General features: G+C 39.3%; 1 protein-coding gene across 5 annotated transcripts in view; it reads right to left on the bottom strand.

The window, feature by feature from the left end:
• The window catches only part of CTNND2 (catenin delta 2), a 637,790-nt gene that overhangs the window by 229,947 nt on the left and 383,429 nt on the right, over window positions 1-24,414 (bottom strand). For all 5 annotated transcript variants that reach the window (XM_066559759.1, XM_066559767.1, XM_066559780.1 and 2 more), the window contains one exon: window positions 16,409-16,603. In XM_066559759.1, coding sequence (XP_066415856.1) covers window positions 16,409-16,603 — 195 coding nt within the window. The remainder of the gene's footprint in view (window positions 1-16,408; window positions 16,604-24,414) is intronic.

Below are 24,414 nucleotides of genomic sequence, written 5' to 3'. Positions count from 1 at the left end.
AGTAAATCTTCTCTGAGCACAGGGCATCCAGAAGACACACATCAGGACTGAACCAGAAAGCATTCACACACCAGGCACATTTGCAGATGGTCATGCAACCTTTTAACCTGTTTGTCAATTGAAGACAGCCCTTTCTCTAACTTTCGCATTTGACTGTCCTGTCAAATCCAAGCCAGCTACAGTTTGACCAGAACCAGGTCAGTTTAGGTGAGCTGACAAGGAGAGGGGGTTTGCCCCAGCAAGGGAAGAGAGGAACAAAAAAGAATTGCAACAGAATGTTTCTGGAGAAATTGGCTGTCTTTCCCTCTCTCACCAGCCTGAGATCTGGCCTGGCTGAAGCAGAATCATGGCCAAACCATGTTGTTTCCCTGTGTCTACCGCTGACCCTATTCTGCCTCTACATAAAGGTAAAACCAAAACTCATAACCACACTGTGAAGAAGCAGGTTTAGTTTTGTGAAGCTTGAAGGTAAAGGTGTCCACAAAACCAGACCTTCCTTGGGTCTTCAAAGTCCCAAAACTCACAAGGAGATCAAGATTAAAATCAAATAAGCAGAAGAACTCGAAACCTTATTTATCCAGTATTGTGTCTTACCTAAGTGAAAACACTGCTTTCAACAGTGACTGCTCTCCTCATTTTTTAGAAATTTACCTGGAAATTCAGTGGATTCTGATGTCAGGTAAGTTTCTGAAGTTCTGCTTGCTCCTTTTGCACTGGTTGGCCTTCCCACAGCTCCTGCTCAGCACAGTGGCCTTGCAGAGACACAAGGAGAGGGTGACTGGGACCTGACCTCCCCTCCCAAGTGCCCCACTCCAGACACACGGGAAGGGCTTGCACAGTCCCTGACCTGCAGCTGAGGCTGGCTCATGCTGGAGGGAAAGCCATAGCACGCACTCTGTGCTGCAGCCAGCAAAGACCCAGGACAAAAAATGACATGCTCAGTTGTAGGCCAATAAATCTCTGTATATTATCAATATTTAAACTTCAATATAAGAACTGTCCTTGAAAGGGAGAATTTTAATTTTGGGTTGAGAAAAGGGTTTCACTGAGAATTTCTGAAGTGAGAATTTTCCAAGTGAGCATTTCACATTGCAAATCAAGCACCACAGTCTCAGTGATCTCAGTTTGTCCCCTAAACGTTTAAGATCTTGCTTTAATTTGTCATGTCATTAATACCTAAAAGATACTGTATCATCTCAGCCCCTCACTACTCCAACCAAAATCACATACTCAGTAAATAGAGTATCTGGAGTACCACACAGCATTTAGTATGTTCTTACAAATGCTTGTCAAAGAGAAAGAAAAGCCCCTGTTAAATATAATGAAAACCCTCTGAAAACCTGATATATGCCCTAATTATTGTTCTCTTGATTGCAGAAACAGCATATAGAAAAGCCAGTCTTAATAATTTAAATATCAGAATTGTAATATTAATGCTGAAAATTTAGGTGTATCACTAAATATGCTCATAATGTGATACTCACAAGCTAACTTTCAGGTTTTGAATGTTCTTCTCACATCTGTGGCAGATGTTAGGAACCACTAATGTAAAAAGCAAGAACACCTTGATCTAGGCAGGGATACTATTGCACCATACCTGAGTATCTTAGGGAGACCAAGTTGGCACATGAGCTGCCAAAAAGTTCAGACTTTCTAGAAGCCAAAGGACATTTTGCCAAGTTAACATAACAAAGATCAGACCTTCAAAAATTATATACTCATTAATGAGAATTATCTTGCTACACCTGCTTGCTGAAAATTACCTCACTGATGCTGCTGTTTGATTTGCAGGTATTACCTTGAAATTTTTTCTTATTATTATTTGATATTAGACATTCAATTCCTGTGCTAACCTTCTCCTAGTTTCTTTCATGGAGATTTCAAAATTATTTTCTTTGTTTTCTCCCTTTATTTGTTTTCTTCACTGATTTGCACTTGCAGTTGATTTATACACTTTTGTGAAAGTTGAGAATTGGATCCCAGTGAGATATCTTTTCAGTGCAGAGTATGTCCACCATCCCACCAGGAGTTCGTAAACTACACAAATGCAGTGCATTCTGTTGATACCAAATTTATAAGAAGATTTATAAAGCAGATCCTTTTCCCACCTAATATACCATAAAAATAACAAGTGTCTTCTCTGTCAATTATGAAAAAAACTCATCAAGCTTGGGACACACAAACACTTTAACTCAAAATGCTGAGAAGGGTGTTTTAAGGCATATACCAGCCTTTTTGGAATAGAAGTTTAAGAAAATAAATGTTGATCAAGCTAGTAGCAAACTGGCAATCCAAAGGAACAAGCACAAACATTCAATTTTAATACTGCTCAAGGTGCATGGTATTACATATAAAAATAATAAATACTACTAATAATAACTTGCTTAGATGTTACTTTTAGGAGCATTTTTCCACATGGGAAGTATAAAATTTTACAGAAATACATGGTTGAGGGAAACTGAAAATATTTACTGAAAGAGGGGAAAAATCCTTCCCTGTACTTGGTATTAGCAACTACCTCTAATGCTGTCAAGATTTGATAAAGGCACTATCATATCCTCTGCTCAAAAATACACATGCACATGCAGGTTTTTTACTTCAGATATGCAAAGTGAGAACAAAACAAAACAAAAAAGCAAACACTACCGGATTTCAAGATACAAGGCTTCAGTTTAGATTTAAAATATTTAGGACCTTCTGCAAATACCAAATACCACAGGATTTCTCTGGAGGCTGACATCTTTGCTATGTCACTTCTCATACTCAAACCAGAAGAAACACCGTGAAAACTACTACAGCTTTGTTTTCTCTTCTTTTCCATTTGTTCCTCCCTCACTTTTCTGCACTCTTTATTTTGTCCTATCTAGTTTTTCTTGCAATCAAAATTCTCAGCCAGGGACAAATGAAAAGGACTTTTCAGCAAATCTTCCTTTGCATCCTCATGAGATGGGCTCTTCACCGGCCAGCCAGCCTTTGATTTCAAACACATCAGCCCTTTAGGGCTTCCAGGATTGTTCTGCCTAATTCTTTCTGTGGGCTCCAGATGCTCCTATTTTGTGTAAGTCAGGGGAAATACAACCTTCTTCCCTCCAGTCAGCTTCCCCATGCTCAGCTCCATGCTTTCAGTAGCTGGTCATGGCAAACAGGTCTCCCTGCTGCACAAGGATATCTTTTAAGGGAACACAGCACAATGTATAAGGGAAATGCAAGCAGACTAAAAAAATTAATACAGAACAGGATGGTGCATAGCAAAAAAGGCCTCTTTTCCACCCACAAACATGTTAGTCATAATTTCCTCAAGTACTGGTTACACCTAGCTGTCACACCTACTTGTAATTAGCATGTCTACAAGCTGGTGCAAGTAGGTATTCAGTAATATTTTAATCATCAGATGTTTTCATGACATGGTGAGGAGGAAGCCTTTTTATCAAGGCAACATCCCTGTCTACTAGATGCCATCACAGGAGATTTATATTTTTCTAACTTTTCCATCCCATCTTAAAAACCACAGGTGGCTGTTTAGCTGCTACGCTCTCACTGCTATGGGAAATACTCAGGGCCTCTCTGAATTATTTAATAGGCTCATTGCCATTGCTGGCAGCTGTAAAGTACTAATCCTAATGAAGGTCATGAACATATTCAAAGTGAGTGTACACTCCAACCAATCCTCTCCTTACCACTGCAATATCTACAAGCTGTTCTTTTGCAGAAGAATTCCTTGTTTCAGAGAAACCAAGGAAACATCACTTGTGCTCTGTATATTGTGTTCAATGAGTCTTTCAACACAAAAATGGACAATCTTTGAAGACTGAAGAACTGAACTTGCTACTGCACCGAGGTGTCCTTTCAGTTCCATTTTCTAAGAGTGTTCTTTAGATCTAACACTAATTGTAACAGTAAGGCTGAACACTCCTTTGCTTAGAAACTGACGTTTATTCTATAATGCAGTAAGAGTCAGTCAAAGAAAATACTGCCAATACTGCTTCCTTGGTTTCTGAGCTATTCCTCTCTTTACATTACAGCTGTTACCTGGGCACTTTGAAGGCTTTTGTCTATCTTGTTCCACATCAGTTTGCCCACTCTCACATTGTGTCTTAGTTCCTTTTTTCTTTTTTTTTCTGTTGGGGGAAGTTGTGTAACTGGCACTGCCTAAACCTCAGCATGGAAAATCATGGAATGATTCTCTTCATTGCCAATTTAGACTTGACATTTATTTACTACTAATTATTTTACTTATGGGTTCATTAGGTGATTAGCTGGTGTTAATCTGAAATCACCTGGTACCACTAGGGTTGGCAAGAAAAGCAAATGACTTAATGAATGAAGTAATCTATAAAGATTTTTGTACTTCTAAGCAAATGCTAATGCAGAAACAGGTAGATGAAGTAATTCGGTGAGCAGCAATGGTGACAGAATTTGTATTTTAGAAACCTGTATTTCAATTCAACAGATATAGTGGCTGAGATGAGTGAGTTCCTGCCCAAGCTAATTTTGAAACAATGCTTTTAATGAGTCTTCAGAGAAGCCTCAAGTCCAAACCTGAATGCAGCTTCTTCCACAGCTGGGTTTGTCACAGGCTTCAGTGCTGTGCCCCATCTCACATCCCCCCACCCATAACCTTCTCCAATTCTACATCCTTTCCTCCAGTCATTTACCACCGGGAGGTTTCAGAGTTACAGGGTGTCCGACACAGTAACACAGCCTGCATCTCAAAAGCACATATAGTTAAAGCATAATTTTAAAATCCACATAGTCCAAGTGGACACCAGGGTTTTATGCAGATATTAGAATTTCAACTATATATTTTCATTATTTCAGATTTCCAGTTCAAGGCTGGAATGACTTCCTTGTTTACAACCAAACAGAGGAGAAGCCTCATTTTTCAAATTATCAGTATTAAGAAATATAACACTCCTTTCCACCTCCAGGAATTGACTGCATTTTAAATCTGCCAGATTTTAATCTCAGTAATATATGTAACTTTCATTCTCAGGTTCAGCTCCTACCATGTTTCAGTGATGCTGCTCTGCACGTAAAAAATGGTGCGTACACATAATGTGATAATCAGATGCCAACTTTGGCTGCTGAAAACGTTATTGCCAAGATCTTTTCTCAGATTGTGTCCTCTCTCTCAGCTCCATCCCTCAGTTTAGGAAGAACATGCTGTTTAATTCATTTGTTACATGAGCATTTAAACAGAGAAATCAACAACTGCCCTTCCAGAATTTGACATACTAAAATTCATCATGGGAATTTCCTCCCTAGAGATAAAATTCAACCCTGAGCAATGGCACAATATAGGAGACATATACATCACTTTCCTCCTCTTTGCAGTAATACATGATTTCACATTCTGTGCGTGGGACAAAATGACCCAATCACAGCAAATCCACACAGACCACGCTGATGCACATAAATGAGCCTACTGCAACTAAATCTCTGCTTTCACTCCTAAAAGAACATTCTCTTGAAATTTCTGAAGTTTCCCATCCATCTGGCCAGCATAAAGCTGAACACACGGACAGAAGTCACACTTAATATATAAAAAATATATATAAATAGTATGAGACAATAACAGATTAACAGACTGCACTGCATCATGCTACAGCCATCAAGCACATGGACATCTTCTCCTTCATATTTTGAGTTTTCCTTATTTAGGGCACTATAATCCTCAGTAGTCAAGTGGCTACTAAATGGTATTTCTTAGAACATCCTAATAAACTTCAGCTATTTTAATTATTAGTTTCCACTCTGGAATAGACAGTTGTTTTGTTATTAAGGTAATCACATTTGTGTTCCAGTGCCAGACCACGTGGTATGTTCACCCGAATCATTAACCTAACTTCTGCAAATGATAGTTTAAAAGTTGTTGAATACATTTAAGTAAAAACTACTCTATTTGTATATTTGTACTCAGAAAAACCACATGTGAACTGCTTAAATTATGACAAAGGGATAGTTCTAAAAGTAGCCAGTCTTATACTAAGAAAAAAGAGATAGAGTACAGTGTGAGTAAAAAAAAAAAAAAATGGGCTGGTGATTTTTAAGAGTGCCTTTAAATGGAATATGCAGAAGGAATGATCCTCTAACAAAAGATTTAGTCATCCTAAAGACATGACTGGGTAGTTACCTGAGGCACAGCAGTGTTTTCGTTCAGCAAAGATTTACAAGAATGAGATTTATGAAAGGTGTTTGAATTGAATTTTTATTTCATTAATGACAACTCTGCATTTCTATGCAACACTGAATTATATAAATGAGAATGGGTGTCCTGCTTGACTTAAATCTAATGTGATGAATCTTTAAAGAGAGATTACACCTGTACAGTAAATAGATGACAAATACACCTACAGTTTCTGGCACAAACACTTTATTTTCTCAGAAGTGGCAGATGAGATTTACAGAGTATGTACTCCCCTGAGCAAGATTTTATAATCACAGCTCTCCCTCAATAGGTGGCAAAAGTCAAGGGGCACCTGAGAAATGCTCAGACATGTTACAAGTCATTCTTCTGTGAAAAAAAGGAGAATAGAAGAAAATATATGGAATAAAATACAAGTCTCTGGCGGTATCCTGCTCATGGGACAGAGGAAAGAAGTCATGGATACTAACCATTCTAAAAGGTTTCTATTCTGAGTGGTAAAATCTTGTCTGTATTCATATAGGTGCAATTCCTCTATAGAACCCAATCATGGGCTCAGTACTTTGAAACTACAACTGTTTTATTTGGAAAATGCTTCTGCACTATAAGGAGGGGGATATTGCTTTCAGATTTCAGTGATTCTGTAGGGTTTTAACCTCTGGCCCCACCCTCTCCATTCCTGTCCACAGGATACTGCTGAAGTCGAAAATAGCACATTTTGTTATTCCTCTGCCAAGTTTTTAATAGGAAGGAAATAAAATAGAAAATCCTTTCTCATAGAAGAAAAAAATGTCACCTAAAACATATATGCAAGACTATAACACAGGTAGGACTATATGAGTGAACCTGGATCTGACAAATGAAATGAGATTATGACTTTGTATTGCTTTGAGGTGATTTGTTATTCTTTATACAGATTACTAAGGTATTTTCTGCTCAATTTACTTTGTACTGAAGATTTGTTCCCTGCTTGCTTCCTATAATTCTCTCTCCCAAAACAATGTTATCAAGTGGATGTCAGTTAGGAGTACAGGTCTATTATCACAACATTACCAAACTGAAAGAGATGCAGTTGTAGGAGTAATTCTTCTTTTTAATTTCTCTGAAAACATTATGTCCTATAGCCAGAACTCCATGCTGTGTGATTTATCAGCATGATCCTCAATTAATCTACAGCTGTGCCATCACAGCACATCCATAGACAGCAGCTTATGACACAACAAAACAACCTGTCCCCAGCCAGAAAAAAAGCCACCATCTGAGCAGAAAGAAGCAATATTTGGTGTTTATAGTCTAACTCTTTTAGATCAGGAAGAATGAAAAATTAAATACAGATTTGAGAAGCAGCATAAAGGACAAAGGGTTTAATCTAAATGGGGCAAGTGAAAGCCGATTTCTTTGTTGCTCCTCCTTCTCCCCTGAACTGAGAGTTTTAGAGACAAATAGAGAAAAATGTATAATTGAAACCAAAGTTCCCTTTTTCTTTTAAATCAAGTATTTGTAATACAGGAAAGAGCATGTAACGGGTAACTTTTCATTAACAGCTAGATGACATTCTGAAATTAATTACTGTACCAATGTACTCACTGGTGCCCCCTGTAAGAACCTGAAAATATCTAACTGCTTGTATACATGATTTTTTCCTCCTCTAAGCCCCTTTAGATTCCTTTGACTCATTAATCTGAAGTCTATGGAATTAGAAGTGATACATCTGGTTAACTAAATTCCAGTTCCCTGCTGAAAAGCAATACTTAACGTGAAAAAGGGTAACTGTCCATTTACTGGGATATGAAGTGCCTTTGGAAACTGCCACTAGTGATATGCAAGGATCACACTAACGATTCCCAAAGCTGAAGTTATGTTTGCACACCTTACAGGTGCAGAAAACTGAACTAAACCCTCTGTATGTGATTCATCATGACACTAAAATTGCAGTGCCTCAATGTCATTTTACATAGTCTCATTTTATTTCATGCTGTGTTAATTCTCTAAATTTTCTTCAGCATGCTTAAATTATAAGACAGCTTCACTGATTTGAAACAGCTAATAACAAACAAGTTACCAAGGGACCATCAAAAATATATATCTCCAAGTAAAGTTTAAAAAAAAACCCCTTGTATTTGTTTCAGATATAATCTGAATTTGAGTATCAAATGCAAGGTGCAGAAGACCTGTGGTATAAACACAGGTTGGGGGATGAAGGGATTAAGAGCAGCCCTGCCCAGAAGGACCTGGGGGTGGATGAGAGGCTGGACACAACCCAGCCATGGGCACTCAAAGCCGAGAAACCAATTGTATCCTGGGCTGCATCCACAGCAGCACAGGCAGCAGGGTGAGGGAGGGGATTCTCCCCACCTAAGCTGCTCTGGTGGGACCCCACCTGGAGTGCTGCAGCCAGCTCAGCATAAGAAAGACACAGACATGTTAGAGATGGTCCAGAGGAGGGCCACAGAGATGGTCAGAGGGCTGGAGTGCTTCTCTGATGATGGGTAGCTGAGAAAGTTGGGGTTGTTCAGCCTGGAAAAGAGAAAGCTTCAGGGAGACTTGAAAGGGTACCTGAAGGAGGCCTGAAATAAATCTGGGGAGGGACCTTTTAGCAGGGCTGGTGCAATAGGGCAAGAGGCAATGGTTTTAAACAGAGGCTAGAAAGAAGGAAGACTTTGTTTACAATGAAGGTTGTAAAGGAGCAACTGGAACAGGCTGCCCAGAGGCAGGTGGTAGATGGCCCATCCCTGGAGACATTCAAGGTCAGGTTGGACAGGGCTCTGCACAGCCTGGTCTGGTTGAAGAAGTCCCTCCCTACTGCAGAAGGTTTGGACTACAGGATCTTTGGAGGCCCCTTGCAACCCAATCTATTCTATGACTATCATTCTGTTTTAAACTATTTCATAACCATTAAAAAAACCCCAACAAATTTCAAAGGTCAAAATATTAAGGTTTAAAACCTTAAAAATGGTTCAAGAACAATTTATCTGTAAAAGCATACAGAAAAACACAATCCATTTGTGATAAAACACACCTGCAATAAAGTAGCTTAACTGTTCTTGAAAGAAGAGTAAATCACTCTAAGGGATTCAGACATCTAAATTTTTCATATGTCAAATTTTTGAGTATTTGAAAATTACTTCACAATACGTAAAAAATACACATTGAAATAATGACTTCTAAAAATTTCAAAGATATTCACTACTTTATTAATTACCAAGACAAATATTCAGGATCTTGTGAAGATGATGTACTTTGGCTCATTTCATGCATCCTCCGTAGCCTCATTCTCCTTTTGTACAGGGCAACAAAGGAGGTAAGAGACATGACAAAATGTTGAGAACCAAAGAAAGGCTAAGCTGGACCATCATAAAAACATGTAGCAAATGAAGCCCTTGGGTATTTCAAAGCAGCATTAAGAAGCCCATGCAACACCCTCCTCCATCCTTGCTGTAAAAATCTGTTAAAAAAACATTCCTTGGACCTACTCAGCAATTACTGTTCCCACAGACCTCTGGCTCCCTTGCTGGCAAGGCAGGGCCATGGGACACCAGAGCAGCACTCCCTCCCAGGACAAGGCAAGGTCTCTGCCCCACCAGGCCAGCTGCAGAGGGAGGGCAGGGCAGAGGCAAGGAGATGGTGGCCAGTGCAGCTTTCCAGGAGCCACTCCACAATGCCAGACTTCTGTCTACCAGGTCAGTGAGATGGAAGTTTGAAGAGGTCAGGCCTTTCATAGAGGGAGGGAGCCCCCAGGGAGCAGGGGCAAATGACACATGAACCTGGCTCTGAGAACTTGGACTGCCCCACTTCACTTGTGCAAAGCAAATGAGAAGAGGCGGAGGTCAGAGCCATTTAAACACTCCCAAGAACCAAAACTAGTAATGTCCCTCCCCTGCAAAAAAACAAACTCAAACAAAGAGTACAATTTGTTTTGATTGGGCTGTTCCTGCCTGGAGCAGAAGAAAAATGGGCATTTGGCTTCTCCCTCCTACTTCTTTAGGTCATGAATAGAGACATGATCCTCACCACAGACGCCTCATCAGACAGAACAAGGAGGCAGCTCAGTCATGTTGTGAGAAAGCCATCATCAGCCCAGTGACAAAAGAAGGACTAGGTTTTCTTGTCTAAAAAGGACTAAGTTTTCTTGTATACCTTCTCCTTGGACACTGCCTAGACTCCAGGACAGCAAAAGCCCAGCCCAAGCACAGCAAGCATGAAGCAGCAGATGCTGCCACTGCCACCTGGCTCCTCTTCCCATCCCTCCAGCAGCATCTAGTACATGAAGAAAGACTGGACTCCAGAAACAAACCCTGCTTCTACCCTACTAAAGCAAAACACACCTTTACAGGAGAAATGCAACATTACTACAAGCAGCACTTGAGATAAAGCATCCTTGCTGCAGACACTTCCTTCAGCAAATGAAGTACGAGGCAGGAGTGGGATGGAAGGCAGAGAAGAGGACAAGAGCATCTGTCCAGATACACAATGGCAATTCTCACCTTTGGCAGTTTTTCCTGAGCTGCATCACAGGACAATGAAATATTGTGTTTATCCTTGCCACTGGCAAATGGCCAGGAGCAGCAGATAACTCTTTCCTTTGAAAAGCAGCTGCCTTGGCTGTTAACAGCTCTCCAGTCAGCATTCTTCCTCCACACAGAAACCCAGCTTGCAAGTTCACATAATTCCACAGGCCTCTTCCCTTGGATCACTGTGCCATGATGCCCAGGAAGTGGTGCAGCCTGTGGCAGCACAGCTTTTGGGAACAGACATCTTCAGAGGTGCTGGTGTACTGGTGGAAGCACTCAAGTATCAGTGGGAGGAATCTCAGGGAGATGGACCTAGCCTGAAGGAATGGAGGCTGTCAGAGAAGCCTGAGGGCAGCCTGGCACCTGCCTGCACACACAGGGACACTGGGCACCTCTGAAGGTAGCAGGAAGTGCTGCAGTATGCACCTGCCACAAATATGTTCCCCGACAGGTAACCCATTGCAAGAGCATGCCTGATGAGCCCTGCAGATCCCACCCTGTCTCTGAAGTGACTCTTCAGAGACAATAAAACTTTTACTGCTTAGCCTTCTACTATCCAACCTCCTTTCAATTAATCCTTCCTTTCAGGGTTCTCTTTAATTTCAGCAGATCAATCACAGACTCCTCATTCTCCTAATGCTCTCAGAACAGTCTTTGCAGTACCTTGCATGCCTTGTCTCCATCAAGGAGGCAGCTCAGCTCCGTGCACCCAGCACTCCAATGAGCACCAAGTGGTTGTGGAACCACATGAAGCTGCTACACTTTGAAGTCCATTCAACTACGACTGAACTGTGTCACAACACCTTCCCTATGGTGACCTTCTGGGGACTGAGACAGACCATTCTCAGGTTGTGTGCATTCTGAGACTCTTCCTGAGCTTTTACCCAGGCTGCCAGGGTTGTCCTGATGCCAGCAAGATTCATGTGCCCTTCACAGAGCTGAGGAGGACAGGCTCACTCCTCCAGGGCATCCTTGTCACTTTTGTAAGGCTGGGGTCAAAAGTATTTCCCTGCAGCCCCTGAAACCAGTGAGTGCTCTTAAAGCATGGTTTAAAGACCTCAGCAGGTTTTAAGATCTAAATGCTCACAGTTTACCAGCAGCCCCAGTGCTCTTACACAGCAACACTTACTTCATCTGATAAAGTCGCTCTTTGTAGAGAGTTCAGAGCAAGCACAGCTCTCCCATTTCTCATCTCCCCCTCACCCCCGACCATGGGGGATATTATTCTTCAAGGCTTTTACAAACTTTATCTGCAAATTACATCCTTTTTACAGAAGAGGGCACATCTGTTTCTCTGAGGAAGCACAACAGAAGCATGAGCTTCCAGACAGTGATGCCAGCCTCTGGAGGGTGATGACAACTGTTCACACAGACCCCACAGCTGACAAAGCTGTGCTCCTGAGCTCAGCACTGACAGCCCACAACCGTAACAGTGAGGATGCTTTGTCCTCATGGCAGCTACAGAAATCCCAGGCTTGCAAAATAGTGTGATTTTGCCTGTTTTGCCTGGTTTCATGTTTGACAAGGATTAAATGTCAATAACTATAGACTAAACCTCTAGTTCAAAATTCTAATTCTGCAAATAAGCAAACAATCATTGATTCCATGTGCCGCTCTGGCTGAAAGGCAACCCTTCCTCCCTCTTAATTAACAGCCCTCTTCAAATTCCATCAGTGTTCATGTAAACATCCCATCAAAAAAGCTTAGCTCTCCTATATGAATAATTCAAAACCTTTAGGTTTATGAGGAAAATCAGTAACAAACCTGCCTGAACAAAAATTATTAGTGTTATTTAGTTGAGTTACAAATACAAGCTGTAAGTTGCTATTCAGTAAATAAATTAATTTGCTTTTTGTATTGTGTCTGAGTGTTCTCTCCAAGCACATCCTTTGAGGCTTCCCATTTCAAAAGGAAAATTTCACACTTATTGCTTTTAGTGCAAAAGTCTGGGCTGGTACTTTTTATATGAGAGAAGGCATTACCCTTTGAAGAGCAAAAGGGATTTTTAAGTAAAAGCTTAACAACCAAAAGAGCTTTTACAGCTACTGCTGTCAAATTTGAAACATTATTTTTAGCTTAGACAGCATGACAGTAACACACCCAGTTATAATTTACACCACAGGTACAGGCTGGCTGGAGAATGGAACAAGACTAGACCTGGGGAGACAGACCTGGGAGTGTTTATAGATGAAAAGCTCAACATGACCTGGCAATTTGTGCTTGCAGTCCAGAAATCCAACCGTGTCCTGGGCTGCATCCAAAGCACCATGGCCAGGAGGGCCAGGGAGGGGATTCTGCCCCTCTACTCTGCTGAGACCCTATCTGCAGTGCTGCATCCAGCTCTGGGGTCCATTGCACAGGAAGGACAGGGAACTGCTGGAGCAAGCCCAGAGGAGACCACCAAGATGCTCAGAGGGCTGGAGCACCTCTCCTGCAAAGACAGCCTGAGAGAGTTGTGGCTGCTCAGCCAAGAGAAGGCTCCAGGAAGACCTTAGAGCCCCCTTCAGTACCTGAAAAGGCCCTACAAGAGCTGGAGAGTGACTTTTCACAAGAGCACTAAGTGACAGGACAAGGGGGAATCGACTTAAACTAAAGGAGGATAGGTTTAGATAAGATATGAGGAAGAAATTATGCTGAGGGTGGTGAGGCACTGGAACAGGTTGCCCACAGAAGCTGTGGACTCCCCATCCCTGGAAATCCTCATGACCAGGCTGGATGGGACTCTGACCAGAAACCTTTCACTCTGGTCTAGTGAAAGGTTTCCTGCCAGTGCCAGGGAAGACAGAATGTGATGATCTTTAAGGTCCCTTTCTGCACAAACCATTCAGTGATTCTTTGAAGAATTCATCATCTCTAAAGGTATTAGGGGAGATGTTCAGACTTGTTTTGTACCTTCTGCAGTATGTAGTGCAGAACTATCATCATGCATTTCATTCTCAAGTGAAAGACAAAGAAAATACTAAAGTTAAGAACCAAAACATCACCTAAAAAAATGATTATATAGAACAAACTTAATTTAGTTCACCCCATAGAGAAATTTTAGCTTATTGTATTTTGCTTACTGAATGTTCATTCACCTAGAAGATGAAAAACTCTTGAGAGGGTTTAAAAACTCTTTATCCTCAGTTGTGTAAACATTCTTGAATGTAATATGTATTTAAGGGCTCATAAAATAGAAAGAGGTGATGTCTATAGTAAGTAACCATTCTTGGTTACTTTTCCAAAGTAAGTGAAATTTTCAAATTCAGGAATAATGTTCTTTAAAAGCAAACAAACAAACCAAAGAAAAACCCCATAAAAATCCCCTCAAACCCCACAAAGTACAACAAAACTAAAAAAAATTCAAACCAAAATCAACCAAAAAGAAACCCTACTAAAAAAAAATTAAATGGCTTGCAAGTAAAACTAACTTAATTTTTATTTTCAATGGGCAGTGTCAGCTGCAGAGAAAAATCCTTTGGACGACATCTTTGTCTTCCCTCCCTCCCACATCTTTCTTCAGATGTGGAAAAGCATGCATCATCATCATCATGATTAATGCTATTTTTGTCATACACAAAGGGTGTGAACTATGGTGTACGAAGGAGCGCTCAGAAGTTTTAAAGCTCCCCACTCTGCCATGACTCATGTACACAGAATATACAGGCCATGAATCCTTGGCACGCATCTTCACGGAGTACACAGTAATCTACCCACCCTCCCCCATATCTTACACCAAATAGCAATCTAGTCCTAAAATAAAATAAAAAAATTTAAAAAAAAAAGAAAAATCAATACTTATGAAAACCCAATAAAGGAAAAAAAAATATATGCAAACTTGAACTCCTTTCCCTCCTTTCTGTTAATTTGAAAAAAATTGTATGGTCTCCATCAGAAAGGATATGTTCCTGTTGGTATTTGTGCTAGAGGCAGGAGTCTGAGAGCTGATCCAATCCAGCTCAAAATTCCCTCTGAGCACAGACAGCTCTTCAGCCTGGCTGTGTGAAAAGCTGACAGCTACCAACAGAGCAACAGAGTGATTGGACTGGCACACATCCATCTGCTCGCATTTCCCCTGACCCTGATGATAGAGGTGCAGGGTGGAAGGCATGGGAGGATCAACCCAACACAAAGCTGGACTGATGGGGTCTTTCTTCAGAGGGAGCCTGCAGCAACATTCAAATCCACATCCCAAGTGGCAAAACAAAACTCATCTTCACAGAGGATGTTTCTGCTTTTTAAATTTTTTTTCTCTTTCCTTTTGAAAACCCATCTCCATGTGTAACCAACTAACATCCTGTGCCCCAGTTTAATTCACTGTAATTGTTATCTGTGTTGACTAGGTTTCCTTCCTTACTGAGGTGCTGTGAGCAGTACAGTCACAAGACAGCCTGCTACTTCAGCACAGACAACCAAAGGGATAATTTGCAAGCAGAACAAGAAACCCTCTTCAGGGCATGTCTGAGAAAAGAGCATCATATAGGCAATATGAGGCAGCCACAGGTGGAACAGAAGGCTTAAAGTTCAACAGAAACAGTAGTTTCAATCACTACCACTGCCTCCACAACTCACTGATACAAGCAGGGTTTTTCTCCCTTTCATGTAAAGAATAGTAATTTTTCCTCATATCCATGTGTGATTCTATACAAAACTTGAGACTGTGATAGTTTCTTTAACAGGAGGGAAAAGGTGCAATGGTGCTCTTCAAAAAGCATAAAGCTGTTACAGGTATTTTTCTAGATAATTCTCTGGCCAAATTTCCTTTTTAAGATTTCCTCCGGTACTCTGAACACCCAAACTTGCAGAAGGCAGTAGGACAGGCAAAAACTGCCAGCTTTTTCCTTGGAGAAATGGGTTTTTTAAAGAAGTTTAAAAAAATAGTTTTGAAAGAAAGTGAAGTATCTTGCTCTGAAAAGTGCACTTAACTTTTCCTTGATGAAAATAGGAGGGATCTGAAAATGGACATAATCTTCCCTCTTTGATCAACACAGCAAAGATGAAACACCAGAAATACTTACAATTCCTAAGGCAAGTTTCTTCTACATCTGCTTTAGGCTATTTTGGCTGTAGCATTTATATACTCTAATTATTTTGTGCATTAAATACCATAAATATCCCTGTTGATTTTTGATCTATTTGTGGGTTCCAACATACAGCTGTATTTCATTTGGTTGAGAGGACATTCTGCAAGTAGGACTTGTACACCAATGCATTTCAGGGACAATCATTATTATTTATGGATAAACCAGTGATGCTAACAGCTTTTCCCTATGTTATTGTTCAATTTTATGTCTGTGTACCCACACCAAAGCATAGCTCTGTGGGACAGAGGAAGAAAATGTACTTATGATTTACTTTGAAAGCAAGTGAACAATCACTTAGCTTTATGTGGCAGGAACTTTGCAGTCCATTTGCAACACAAAAAATAGCTTTGGAAACAAAAAAAAAATCCTAGCAATTTCTTCAGAGACACCAGATCTTTCTCCAAGACAATACACTAGATTAACAGAAGTATTTTCTCTCTGTTTATGAGTAAGCTCCCTCCCCAAATTAGCTTAACCTACTGTACATGTAGCACAACATTAAGTATTTCTCCCTTTTGTGCATGTATCTGGGGTTCTATTGGTAGCTGCCATCTGCAAAAGGTATTTTATTTGACTGGCATGCAGAGAATACATTTGGTTAAGCACATCAGGAAGAGAAGAAGAGTTAGTAGCAGAGAGTAAGTTACATATCTCATAGAAAGACAATCATGCAGCTTACATCCACCTACCTGTACTAGTGCGATATGTGCCTGTGTGTGCTGGTTGCAGAGGGTCCCCCTGACTCTGGCTGAGACTCCTCATAGGGGGCTTCTGATAAACTCTGTCTTCGTAAATAGGATCTATGTGGTGCTCTGGAGACTGCAGTGCCCTTAACTCCGAGCCAAGGTGGCTGTGCTGGCTGCTGTAAGATGCCCGAGACCCAGCTGCAAACAGATTTAGAAGAGACGTTTAAGAGGGAGAAAACAAGAGACAATACAGGATCTGACTGTTAAAATTTTACTTTAAAGTAGCATTTAAACACAAAAAAAATCCCCAAACAAAGCTAAGTAGTAAGTGTTTTCAACATGCAAATAGAAATAGCAAGCAAGGGCAGCTACAGCTCCACTTAAACGCTTTAGCTGCATCATTCAGCTGCCGGAATCTACACAAAAATCCCATTTCTTCCAAGGAAACTATGTATTTTGGTGAGATTGATATCATATCATCTCTTCTTAAACAAAGACCAAAGAAGCCACCACATCCTCTCAAAAATGAAGAAAAACCCCAACTCTCCCCCTTCCAAAAAACAAAAAAATCCCCAAACCAAACTAAACCCAAACCAATCCCCCAACCCCTCATTAAAAAAAAGAAAAACCCAACAAACAAAACCAACCAAACAAGAAAAGGCAAAAGCTGTACAACCCAGGAATGTCCTCAACTAAACGGGTCCAGGACTGGGGGAGGTAGGAGGGTTGGGGAGAAAAAAGCAGCAGCAGTCAGAACGAGTTTCACATGTTATGCCCATATCTGAAGATCTACAAATAAAATAAGCTGGAGTTGATGAATGGATGTAGATTTACATGAAGGCTGATCTTTCAAATGCTTCTCAAAATAGCAAGAGAATGGTTGTGCCTTATCAACATTTTGTCTTCAACGCTTTGAAAAAAAAATCAAGATGCTAAGACTTTCTATAACTTAAATATCCTCTGAGAATGAATGAATTAAACACACCTGAAAAAAAAACATTTTAAGGATACAGCTTATTTCCTTTTTTTTGGTAAATAACAAGATCAAATGTGATTTCATTAAAACATTTTCTTATTCTACTATTAAGAACATATTATATTAGAACATTTAAAAAAGAGACTTGTATATTTCCAGCTGTGATTGAAGTTGTCACTTCAATCCTTTTGCCACTCAGGTAACTTCAGCTCTGTGGTCTGTTATCAAGATTGGCAAGAAGAGTCATGGGGATGCTGTACAAACATTACACATTTTGAAGGTAAGAATAAAGTAAAGTAGGCAATAAGTATGCAAGTGACACTTTGCAAATGTCAGATCTATACCACAAAGCGATAACATGCTACTTAAGTGTTTATAAAAGCAATCAAAGATACAACTATTCTGGCCCTTGCTGCTAGTTCTGTGAGGTTGAAATCTGGATGTAGGTGATGTTCCACTGGCTGAGCTTGTACTGCTCAGACCACGGGTGTAGCTACTCCTGCTGAAAGCCTCTGCCACAATCATTGTGTTTGCAGTGGTTTTGTTGCATAAACAGATACTAAGTACTTTTAAAATGCAAAGCACAGATATAAAGTAAGATGAGATAGCAACACAGGATGGAAATGAGAAATATACACTGACACAACATTACTTAAACTTTAATACAAATTGTCTGGAGAAAAGAATAATTTATTCCCTTTCCTTCTTCGAATCAGCTTGTGCCATATATGTGTTTTCTTCTGAATTTTTCAACTTTTGTGCATGTTTTTAGTGGAATGCCCTATTTGCATATTTTTCCCTTCAAACATTTTTCAGTCTGAATTGCCATTAGCACACTGCTGAAAGTAATTCTGTTGCTTTCCTTACTAGAAAGTCTGCCAAGAATCCCAAATATTTTATCTATAACTACAGCAATTATCCAGAAAGTTGATATTACTATTACAGAATTAAATTTTTCATGGTCTACATTTTCAAAGAGCTCTTTAGCCCCGCACCCTTGAGACAGATTTTCAGAACAGCTGAACTGCTCCCACCAAGGTCTAGTATCCTTCAGAGTGGCCTGAAAAACAGCCTGTTGTGATTATGTCCAAATTTCAATGCATATTTGGCTCAATCAATCTGCATCAGAGGAAAAAATACAGAAAAAGTGAGGAGAACATTTCAGACATTTAACAGTGTATCAACAAATTGGACTTGCTATAGAATAAAGAATTACAACCCCATTCTAGAAGCATTACAATTCTTTTGCCCACATACAAGTTAACAGTGGTTTTGGAACAACAGATTTTCTTCCTAACTCAGCTTCCTGTAAGCCAAAAGATTTTTTCCCACTGAACTCAGTAGCAGTATAATCCAGATATCAGCATGTTTCCAAACTGTTATGGTAATCTTCTGGTGAGGTGGGCTTAATTCAACCTTAATTCATACTCTACCAATAGTTCTGCACTTACAAGTGCTGATACTAGTCTAAATAGAAGCTTAATATTAGTTTATTATGCTAATATTGAACAGAGATTTATTTGCAAATTATACATGTAATTAAGACTTTACTACTGTACTAAACAGTAAGCACATGTATAACCAGAGAAACTTCTTGACCAAAACATTTAATCAACCTGATTTGACTGAAAACAGTTAAGTGGCAATCTAAAAACAACTTCAAAGCATCCGAGTAACACATTATGACTGAACATCCCTCCCAAGAAGGTCAAGAGTTAAAACCCTATCAGTGAGTAACTGCCACTATCCCTCTAACACTTCAGGAAAATGAAGATTTCAACAGGTAACTAAAATATTTTCATTTTAGAAACTAAACTACTCTCAAATCTCAGAAATTAAGGCCATTTTAAAATGATGTCTCTTAAACACCTTAAGTTTTAAGGAAAAATGATACTTTTCTGTATGCAATTTTACTACACTACTTCCAAATTATCAGGTATCAATATTTAAACACAAAATACTACTACACTTTAAGGTTCTTAAATCTAGCTAAAAAGACAATAAATCAAAAGATTTAAAAAGAGATTTAACACCATCATACTTTTTAATGTTTCTATTAGGTAGGTATTTAAAAAACTACAACAGCAAGTTGATTTAAGTTAAAATTTCCTTTCAGTTGCTCCTAGAAGTTTTTCTATTTATTAATTTATTCAAGTCTCAACTAAGGAGCAACAGTTTTTTATTGCATATTTAATTTAAATATTAAAATCAACTAACTAGTAGCTGTTATACCAAGAGTTATATCCAGGAAAGGTCAGATAGATAACTTAGGGATTTCAGACAACTGAATCCCACCTCATCTACACACTCAAGCCGGCAACCATATTCTGCTGCTTTGGAAGGCACTGGAGAGACAGTTGAGATAACTGATCAAAACAAAGACCATGAACTCAAAGAACTGATGTCACGGAGAAGGAGAGGTGTAATGGGTCTCCTGCATGTATTCTGGGTTAACAGCCCACAGCTACATCCTTTCCTATTCAAAGCTGCAAGCTGATCTGTTCCACTGCCATCAAAAACTCTTGCATTAAAGCAGTTTGAAGCTCACAGAGGCTGGAAAAGCAACCAGGTCAGAATGGACAAGCAGCAACCAATATACTACTAGGAAGCAGTAGAAGATAAGACCAGCAAGGCTCACAAGCAATCTCACATTAAGGAAGCTCAGCACCCTCAAAAGCAGTTTCTCTAAACATAGAGGCATCATGAATGCATGGCTCCCCCCAGACTGCACTGTCCAAACCTTCTTATACACTGCCAGCCCTTCACCCCACTAATAGCCCTGCACCTCTCTGGGTGCCTGAAATCAAAGCAGTGATGTGCAGCAAGGCCACACACCTTTCTCCTACATATTCTGAAAATGGACTCAGCCCTACTCCCTGGCCAGCCTGCCCTAACAGCAATCCTGTTTTTATTTCAGAGACGTAATCAGGCATCAAGCCCATTCACAGACAGGTCTATGCTCAAGTTCAAAGAAAACTCATTATTAAACTTTCAGTCCTGCTAGTTGTTATTTATAGATAATGTATCCAGCATCAGAGCATAGCCAGAACTCTCAGGATCATGGTGGTCAAAAAGTGGGGTAGTAGATTAATTTAAAAATCCCAAAAAAACCAAACCAATCCAAAACCACTGAGAAGAACTAAACCATTATTTAGGTGTTCAAGAAACCATCCTTTAATCAATTATTCCAATAGTCCAGTCTTGTTTGACAAATCCATCTGTGGCATCACAGCAGAAGGTGTGATGAAGAAGACTATACAGCTTTAAAATAGCTGTGAGAGGCACAAAATTAAGAAAAAAAATTTAATATATTTTTTAGAACAGAAACTGATTAACTATTTGAACCAAAGCATATGGTAAGAGGAGTATTCTCTGTCTTCTGAAGCCTCCAAGACTGAAACCTGAAAGCAAGTGGAACATCCTATCTTCTGCATCACTGTGGAGCCTTTAGAAGTCATCTGTGGCAAGGTTCCACTAGGGTATCACATGAGCCCCCAGCCAGGTGAACTGGATTAGGGCAACAAGGATAACCTAGAACTGTCCAGATGAAAATACATATTCCTACATGTGGTATTTCCTCTCCTCCCACATTCAAGAGGAGCAATATGAAAAGTGCAGTCCTACCAAATTGGATCAAAAAGTTGATCTCCACTCTTCACACTTGAAAAATGCCCACCCCACTAGCTAAATTTTTCCACGTTAGTTTGATACATTCCTCTGCAGCATAGGGAAATAGTTGTTTCCTAGGAAATGCTCTTTTTTGACAAAGTCTCACTTCCCACAGGAAGATAAATACTGTAATCAGACAAGTGTAACATGAGAGATACACACTAAATAATCCCTAATTGCTCTTCATAGCTGGTGCAGGCTGTCAAGAAAATAAATACAACAGACACATTTGAATGACACTGCTGATCTGACAGTTTAGGTCAATAAGTAAACCAATATATTGGTATTTGTCATTGCAAGAAACTAAAGGCATTAAAATTACTGAAATTAATGGATCACGGGCATTGCATATGCTTGAATAAATCTTGGAGAGTTTATATTTGTGACTCTTTGGAAAGGCTTTATAACCTATCCTCCTACCTTGCTACACCTTTAAGAAGAAGCCCTACTAAGTCTTGATACTCTCTAAACATCTCTAATTGCAAGAGCATACAGTACTGTCCTCCTGTCCAGGATTTAAGAGCTCCTTGGAAACACAAAATATGCAAGTGATAATCTCAATGTTAAAAAACCCATTTAGATCTAACCAGGTATACCATTCAGCCCTCATTCAGAAATTCTTGATCATTAAATACATTGATCAAGAGTCCTGATAAACAATTTCCTTATGTATATGATGGAGGAACATCATTAGTGACACATGAGCTGAAGATCTAAAACCATTGTATTACCCCTTATCAGTTACATGTTAACAACTTAATTTAATTAATTAAACTTTGTTGCAACCCCACACCTTTCAACACACAGCAGACCTCTGGCTACTTAAGGCTCCAAGTACCAAAATCTGACTGAACACACTATAACACTGCACTTAGAAGATGCATCTTTCTGACAAGGAAGATTGAAGATCTAGCTGCATCAATTCTTAACTTTAAATACAATGACAACATTGCTTACACTACAAGTTAAAAAAAAAACCCAACCAAAAAACAAAAAAACCCACAAACAAACAGCAACCAACCCCAGACTATGATAAAATTGCAATAAGCCCATCATTGAGATAAGAGCCTGCAGGCACAAAATCTCAAAGAAAATCATAGGAATTTTGTGGCTTTGATATGTTGCATGCTTTTCAGAAGACTGAAAGAACTTTTTGATTTAAATAGCACATCATGGCTGAAAACCCTTTTTGATGTAACTTTCTCTTAGATGCTTGTCCTGAAATGCTACTATTAAATAAATAGTAGCATAATAATAATGCTGCTTATTAAATAAATATATATATACAGTAGGTCAGGTCAGAACTTCACTGCAATACTGAAAACACAACATGTGAGAAAGAGCATATGTACAGTGGGATTTTTACTCTGAACTCATATGTTATGAAACCTGTTTTACAGACACTAACCTATTTTAATTTACATAGCAAAGAAGTTGATGTGAACACAAGTGCAGAATTAGAAGTGAACAGGAGGAGAAGTGGAGTCAAACATTCACAGCTCAAGTTTTGATACTGACTTTGTTTTGTGCCAGAAATTTAGCAGAAACATCTCCAAAATGCCTGCCTGAATGTATGAATCTTCAAGTCATAACATTGAAAAAGGAAAGTATGATCTACAAGTAATATGATTATAAATAAAACTAATAGAACTCAGATAAGGGAAATGTAACAGCACTGTATGATGAAAATTACTGTACCAAAAGAAGAAAACCCTTCTATCCTGACTACTGAAAGTGAATACAAATTGTTAAGACATGACAGATGGTTAAATTAACCAGTAAGACATGACAGGCCATATGGCAGCTCCAGCTAATGCACACCTTGGTACATCAGCTTGGGCCCTAGCACACCAAAGACCTGCAGTCACTAAAATCAGAACACAGTCTCCAGTGAATTCTTTTTAACTGGGTTTAGGGCTTTTTTAAACACAGGATTCTCACCTGTTTAGATTTTACATATACACAAACACAAATGTTTAATTTTTTCTTTCCTGAAATACTAGAATGAAAGATTAACTAATGAAAGCTCAGAATTAAAACTCATTTCTGTTTTTACACTTTTTTCATTCTCACTTCATCATTCTCTCTCTGACTCAGGACTATTTGTACAGATACAGAAAGAAATAATGCCCTCAGTGAATTGACTAATTACACATGACATCTTTCAACTGATATCAAACTCTGGATGCCTGAAAAAAGCCCTACAGATATGCTACTCTGGCATCCTCAGCCCACACTATAGGAGCTCACCACCAAACAAAAAGTCTGCCCCAATATTCAAGTCCCCAGAACTAAAAGAGCAGCCTTGCCTCACCTGTCAGTATCTTAGATTGCTTTTCCCCAGGTTTTCTCCTTAAAGGATTGAAGTAGAATACGATGCATGGTCTGGAGTGTTTCTGCAAACTCTCACTGCACTGTCAAACCTATTAGCAGTGTCACCGTCAGGATACTGCCACATTCAGCTCACACTGTGGAATTTCCCAGACATAATTTGTCCATTAACCAGATTAAGCATCTTAGAAAAGTCTCCTCGAAACAGATTGGCTTTGGCTGCTTAAGGGACACTGCAAAATCAACATCTGAACTAAGGCCAGCAGTTTTCACATTAGTGCTAAAAATAGAGAAAGGAAGAAGGAAAAAAAGGACTACACTTTTATAAGTGTAATAAACAGGCCCCAAATAAACTTTAAAAATCATTCAATAAAGTTTATTGTGTCTTATAAGAAGTACCCACATAATTAAACTAACCAAATATTGAAACTAACCAAATATTAAGTTAATAAGTTTTTAACCAAATACTGGCATCCATTATATTTCTCAGCATGTTTAAAAGAAAAATAAACGCAGAAATATTTTTAAATAGTCCATGATTTTAGCCATGCAATCTAACTTCACTGTAAAGTATTGTATCAGTTACTATAATTCTAAGAATCTAGGGAAAACAGAAGGACCACACTAGAAATTTGTACCTCATCCTGAGCATTTTCTTCTTTCTGCTACTGCCCTTGTTCTGTAGAAAAGCACTCACCTGCTTACAACATTTTATCGAAAATAAATTGCTGGTGGAAAAGAAAAGTTTGACTGGAAGCAAAGATATAAGCGGCAAATACAGCCAGGAAGAAATAGCAGATTAAATGTGACAGAAAAGTTCAGGGAGATAATTCCTACTTCATTTCTCATCTAGGGTACTGTCAATGAAGAAAAAACTAAAAACAGAAACTGCCCCAAAGAAACCAGTACCATACATCAACAATTTGCCTTCAGCTGGGAAGGAAGATTTTTTTTTTTTTTAAACCATTTAGCAAATGATCATCCTGGGTGTTACTTTGTGTTTGTTTGGTGTTTTTTCTCTCCCCTCTTTTAA

Source organism: Molothrus aeneus, chromosome 1 (genome assembly GCF_037042795.1).
Source record: "Molothrus aeneus isolate 106 chromosome 1, BPBGC_Maene_1.0, whole genome shotgun sequence".
Taxonomy (NCBI): domain Eukaryota; kingdom Metazoa; phylum Chordata; class Aves; order Passeriformes; family Icteridae; genus Molothrus; species Molothrus aeneus.
The sequence above is the reverse complement of the archived record's forward strand: the minus strand, read 5'-3'. Positions and strand labels throughout refer to the sequence as shown.